The sequence below is a fragment of the Austrofundulus limnaeus genome, unplaced genomic scaffold (assembly GCF_001266775.1).
Source record: "Austrofundulus limnaeus strain Quisiro unplaced genomic scaffold, Austrofundulus_limnaeus-1.0 Scaffold2128, whole genome shotgun sequence".
NCBI lineage: Eukaryota > Metazoa > Chordata > Actinopteri > Cyprinodontiformes > Rivulidae > Austrofundulus > Austrofundulus limnaeus.
In genome coordinates, this window is record NW_013954530.1 from 18,497 (window position 1) to 24,858 (window position 6,362).

The 6,362-nt window shown below is 44.9% G+C and overlaps 1 protein-coding gene across 3 annotated transcripts in view; it reads left to right on the forward strand.

The window, feature by feature from the left end:
• zbtb18 (zinc finger and BTB domain containing 18) overlaps positions 1-6,077 on the forward strand; it is an 11,778-nt gene extending 5,701 nt beyond the window's left edge. For 2 of the 3 annotated variants that reach the window (XM_014034462.1, XM_014034461.1), the window contains exon 2: positions 1,344-6,077. In XM_014034462.1, coding sequence (XP_013889916.1) covers positions 1,361-3,058 — 1,698 coding nt within the window. In that variant the 5' untranslated portion in view covers positions 1,344-1,360 and the 3' untranslated portion in view covers positions 3,059-6,077. Of the gene's footprint in view, positions 1-65; positions 252-1,343 lie in introns of those variants that run through there. The other variant, XM_014034460.1, reaches the window with a different exon arrangement.
• The last annotated feature ends 285 nt before the right edge of the window (positions 6,078-6,362 follow it).

The window sequence follows — 6,362 nt, forward strand, 5'->3', positions numbered from 1 at the left end:
GGAGGTGGGAGGTGGTACACCCTTGTCCTCGTAAGTCCCCTCATTAAAAGCAGTCTGAGCGAGCCGGAGGGCGAGCGCGAACACACACACTCACACACGTACACAACACACAGACCTACACACAGCCTCGCACACGCTCACATTCTTGGTTGAGCTTCATTCAAATGAGGCGATTTAACTGCTGAGGTTAACACAGTGCTGAGCGGGAGCCATGTATTTTCTCAGGCAGGACAAATCAACTTGGTTAACAGGTGGGACAATTTGCTGAATTTATTCTCCTCTTCGTGTTCTGTCATCCAAGATGCATCCGTGTTAACGTTCCTCAGCTCGTCAGCTAGATAAATTAAATCCAGCAAAGTTTTTATTTTTTTCAATTAAGACAGGTGAAAGACCACTAGTTTTTTGTCTTCTTGTCTAATTTTAAACGTAAAGCAGGCGCTTCAGGTTAAACAGAGTTTTGTTTCTGACCGTGCTTTTTCTCTTGGCCAGTTTTGCTTCTCGACTTAGTCTGTGGAGGTGGTTAGTAGGTAGGCTGGTACTAAGTGTGTGTTGTATACGTGAGGACGGTGTGCAAAGCTGAAAGCCGGTTACCTAAAAGGGCTATGCCAGGCCAGGCCAAAGTGGGTTAATAAAAATAACCAGCGTAGGAGAAGCGACAATCCAGCAGTGCAAGGCAGAGGAGTTGGAGTGATGCAGAAAGCGGAGAGACGGAGTGGAGGAATCTGACTCTGGTGGTTTCACCTGAGATTAAGTCTTTGTCGTGGTAAAAGCTGAACTCCCCGTCAGATTCAGTTTTTATTAATGGGTTTTTAATTCTTCTTTGTTTTATTTCAGCTCCTTTTTATTTATTTGAAGTAACTTAAAATATTATTAAAATAATTTAATTCTTGTCATTGTTGATTTAATTGTATTTGAATTATTGTAAAAAATTACAAAGACAAGTACGCATTTTCCTTTTAGTTAAATTTTTATATATTAATATATATTTAGTGTGCTTTATTGCTCGTTCACTGATCTACCTTTTGCTGTGTTTCTTGTGCTTGTTGTAAATGTGTTTTATTTCTTTCAGTGTCTTGTATCATATCTGCTGTTGGCATTTGTCCTTTCATTTATATCTCTGATTTATTTTTTCCCTTTTTTATTCCACTTATTTATAATTTTATGCATTAAACTCTCAACAGCTATCCAGTCATTATAAGAATGTTGTGGTAAAATTTGAGTTTAGCTTAAATTTGAATCTGTCGTATTTTTAAAATCATTTGTTTTGCCTGCCGTTTCAGTTTCTTTTTTTGCAAGCATCACTCGACGCTCACGTTTACCTCTGTGTCTTTGTGTGACTTCAGGTTATGAGGACRGCAGGATGGAGTTCCCAGACCACAGCAGACATTTACTCCAGTGTCTGAGCGAGCAGCGGCACCAGGGCTTCCTGTGTGACTCCACGGTGCTGGTGGGCGATGCTCAGTTCCGCGCCCACCGGGCCGTGTTGGCCTCCTGCAGCATGTACTTTCACCTCTTCTACAAGGACCAGTTGGACAAGAGAGACGTGGTGCACCTCAACAGTGACATTGTGACGGCGCCGGCCTTCTCCCTGCTACTGGAGTTCATGTACGAGGGCAAGCTGCAGTTCCAGGACCTTCCCGTAGAGGATGTGCTAGCGGCGGCGAGCTATCTGCACATGTATGACATTGTCAAGGTGTGCAAGAAGCGTTTAAAGCAGAAGGCCACAACGGAGGCAGACAGCACGCGCAGAGAGGACGACGGCGGGTCCAGCTGCTCTGACAAGGCCGACAGTCTATCAGAAGGATCCACGGGTCGGCCTGCCTCTGCCGACCTGCTTCACAGCGATGAAGAAGAGGAGGGCAAGGCTGAGGGAGGTCCACTGTGGCTGAGGCTGCCGTCCGCGGACAGACCCGTGACCCCAGGCGTGGCCAAAACCAGCCCAGGGCACGGCGAGCCTGAAATTCAGGCAGGCGAGGGCCTCGGGGAGGGAGCAAAGGTGCTTTCCCCGGCCGGCAGCCCCAGCAGCTCCACTGGATCCCTCTCCCAGAGGTCCCACCGCTCTGTGAGTTCTCGTGGAGGGCACAGAGGTAGGAGGGTGTCCAACGACGCAGCTGACTGCGTCCTGGATCTGTCAGTGAAGCCGATTGCCGGAAGCAACCACACCAACCACCATCAGTCATTTTTCAGTGGGGCAGCAACGCCGGACAGCCTGCAGAACCCCTTGGCTGTGAGGGTGAAGGTGGAGAGGGGTGTAAATTCAGACGAGGAGGAGGATTTGGGGGGTGGGGACTATGACATGGAGCACAGCGGCCTCACTAAAACCCCAGTCCCCAGCACTAACGGAGGCCTGAGCCACCACGGGGTTGGTGGGCCTCTGTCGGCCCAGCGAAGGCTCGGGCTGGAGGCGCACCTGTCTGCCCTGCGAGAAGCGTCTCTGGCCTCCGAGCTGGAGCGGGACGAGAAGCCTCCAGCCTCGGCGGACGACGAGGACATACTGGGAGGAGAGAACGAGCGCGCCCAGGCCGAGGTGGCCAGCATGGATACCTCGCTACTGCCTTACGTCTCCAACATGCTGTCGGCGCAGCACACCCAGATATTCATGTGTCCGCTGTGCAACAAGGTGTTCCCCTCCCCGCACATCCTCCAGCTCCACCTCAGCTCCCACTTCAGGGAGCAGGAGGGCATCCGCTCCAAGCCCGCCGGAGACGTCAACGTGCCCACCTGCACCATCTGCAGCAAAACCTTCTCCTGCATGTACACTCTGAAGCGCCAYGAGCGGACTCACTCCGGCGAAAAGCCCTACACCTGCACCACCTGTGGCAAGAGCTTCCAGTACTCTCACAACCTCAGCCGCCACGCAGTGGTGCACACGCGGGAGAAGCCGCACGCTTGCAAGTGGTGCGAGAGGCGCTTCACGCAATCCGGGGACCTCTACCGACACATCCGCAAGTTCCACTGCGAACTGGTCAACTCGCTGTCAGTCAAGAGTGAACCGCTGGCGCTGCCCAATGTCAGGGACTGGGCGATTGAGGACAGCTCCCAGGAACTGTGGAAGTAGAAACAGACTGATGATGAAGGGAAGGAGATGGAGGGTAAAAAAAGAATAAAAGAGAAGGGCAGAGATGTTTGAGGAGGTGAAAGGCAGGTGGAAGAGTTTGTTAGTTGGGGTTTAAGTGAATCTTGTTCTTATTTGTTGCAACATCTCATTCAACTGCACTTTAATAGCACATGAAAATGTTACTACTGAGTTATTTTGTTGGTATTTGGGATATTAATTTTTTAATGTATTTTATTCTGAACTCCTATAATTTGGCATTAGTTCTCCTCTGTTTGTGGTTTTTATTTTGTGTCTGAGGACATGGGGTTCCCAACGAGAATGTCTCTGCTTTTTTTTTTTTAATCGTCTTCACCCTGTTTATGTTTGACCCCAGAAACAACACTCCGCCGCCAGCCAGCGTATCAGTCCCCGGGCCACAGACAGCATGCACCACTGCAGGAGTTCAGGTCGAACACACTGAAGTGAAAAAAGCGTTAATATACACTAAACGGGTACTGAGATCCCCACGAACTGAACACGTGTGATTCTGCACTACTCTGGCAAAAATTTCACCTGACGTGTGTGTGTGTGTGTGTGTGTGTGTATGAGTGTTATTTTTTTATTTTTTTTATTTTCTACTTGCATGAAGGTGTTGTTGGCGAGGCGCTCCCCACTTCTGTTAAGCTCTTTGGTGGTGTGTGTTCAGGGGAAAGCTGACTGACAAGCAAACTGAAGGCACTCATTCAATGCACAGCCTCCTTTTTTCACTTCCAATCAATCTGAAGTATTTTCTAAAAAAGTGAGAAGACCTTTACAAATTATTATTATTATTATTATTATTAATAGATTTTTTTTCCCTTAAATCTAGCTGGCAGTCTTTAAAACATTTCTTGTTGTAAAGGTATTTAATTTAAGGTTGTTGTATATTGTTCTGTTATAGTTTTAAGACTTTATTCATTACATTTTTTAACTTAATGATTAATATTATTATTATTATTTTGTTACTTTATTTTGTAATGGGACCTGCTGTTGTTGCATGACGTCCAAACCTGTATATTTTAAACTGAAAATGTGAATTTGCTGTATTACTGTACACATTGTAATTGATCAAATATCTGATGACGGGCTTTTCCTTTTTTTCTTCTCCTTTTCTTTTTTGTTAAATTTTTTGTGAATACTACTCCAGGGTGCGGTCTGTTGAAAAGATGAATACTATTCTCATGACTATGGGGAAGAAAAAATGCATGAACATTTGATTTCATCTTAAACCTTTTAAGTTGTTTCTGCATTGAAGAGGGGGGGATTGTTTGAACAGCAAACTCCTGACAATGAAGGGTTGTTTTCTACTCTCGCTCAGCTCCCGGAGGGACGTTACAGAACGCGTTTCTGTCGGATGTGAAAGCAAAACGATGAAGCATTTTAAGCCTGTGTCTTTATGCACTGATTTTTCTCTGCTGTGAGTGTGTGTGTGTGTGTGTGTTTTCGAGTGTGTGACTTGGTTAGTACCAGTAAATTTAGCCTACTGAGGATCTACATCCACCCAGCACTTCGTCTTCTTGCTCCTCCTCAGGCGTTAAATGTCCCCCCACCTCTTCCTCCTCACGTAGGCCCTACCTTTTTTCTGAACACAGTCAAGCCATTTCTAATTATCTCTGCGGATTCGGCCTCTTATTTTTGGTCCAATCGAGTGCAGTTTGTGTGGCCAGGCTGAGGCGAGAAGGCTGCAGGTGGAAACCTCAGCCTGAGCTCTCCTGCTGAAAGTTGAAAGGTCAGACGCGTCTGTCACCTCGTTGCTTCGCGTCGAGCCGAGGCTGAGGCGTCGCTCTGCTCATTACACGACACCTGTGTGGGTTTTTGTAAATAGATAGGGGAGAATTGGCCTAGCTGAAAGCACCTTTGCTGAAAAGATGCCTTTTATTAATAAAAAAAAAAAATTCTAATGCTAAGTAGTATTCAATACTGTAAAGCATTAAGAAATGGTTCTTGAAATTGTGTAAATTCATGGAATTTATTGACTTTATCAGACAAATATTGTCTTATTATATTTTGATTATATAATTGGAAAACCTTTTTTGTGTGTCTCTATGTAAATGTTGGGTTGAGGCTACATCAGTTTGACAATTTTGTGTTGAATTTAAAAAAAAAGAAAAGATGGTCAAGCGTTTATACAATCCCAGGAACATTTGGCAGAGATCCGGACGCTCCACATTTCCTCCTCTCTCAGATATGTGTGTTTGCATGCCCCGTCATCTGGTAGCACCTGCAGGCTTTGCCAACGCAACAGTGTGGGTGACATTGCAGCAGTTTGCACCACATCTTCTCGTTTTGGTCTTGAAATGTTATTTCTTCACTGGCAGCGCCTCTGCATATGGGCTCCCTCCATCCTGCTGTTGTTTTCATCGCTACTGCTGTTTTATTTATTTATTATTATTATTTTAAAATGTTCTGTTCTCATGGTTGTGCTTGACCGCCTTAAACTGCTGTACTCCGGGTTTTCTATTTTGGTTTTTTATTTAAGATGTTTTTGTTTTAAAGTGTGAGTGTCGGGTGGAGTTGTCCACCGTTCTGTGAAGTAATCGCCCTGACATGACATCTCCATCTTTTTTGCTGTGCTTACTTGAAGGGGGGAGACTTTTTTTGTAAAGCAAAGTTTGGGGTAAAATTAAAAAAGAAGAAGAAAAAAGTCATAGACAGTTTATAGAAAGGGTTAAGGGGGGAGGGTGGTGCTTAAAATGACTGAGTTTTTTTTTTTTTTTTTTGAAAAAGGACAATCACTGTCTTAGGGGAAAAATAAACAAGCAGATTTTGATTGAGATCTATTTGCTCCCTGTTGAGATTACAAGTTTTATTTTAATTTTAAGTTCTTGTTTTCAGATTTAGTCATTTTTAGCTTTGACAATCATAGTTCGGTTGTTTGTTTTTTTTCTCTCAAGGGGAGTAAATTCTAATTGTATTTAGTTTTGTAATTTTTTGGTGTGCTGTTGTTGACATTTTTAAATTGTGTGCAAACTGCAATAAATTATAAGAATCTTGAAATTCCRCTTCCTGTGTGTGAGAGGTTTATTTTCCATTAAATAAATGAAAAGCTCCACATTTTCCTCATCGCTTTAAGTTCGTGTCTGCACTCTGTGTTGTGCTGCAGAAGGGACCCAGCGGGAGGTCCTGGCCTCCTGTCCTTCTGTCACTTGTGATGTGGGTGGAAGTTGTGTACGTGTGTGTGTGTGTGTGTGTTTATAGGAAGCTCCGCAGTGATTCGTGCTGGAACGTACAACAGCCTGCAAAAGCTCCATGTGTGCTCACACAACTCCTCATATATCTGCAGCAC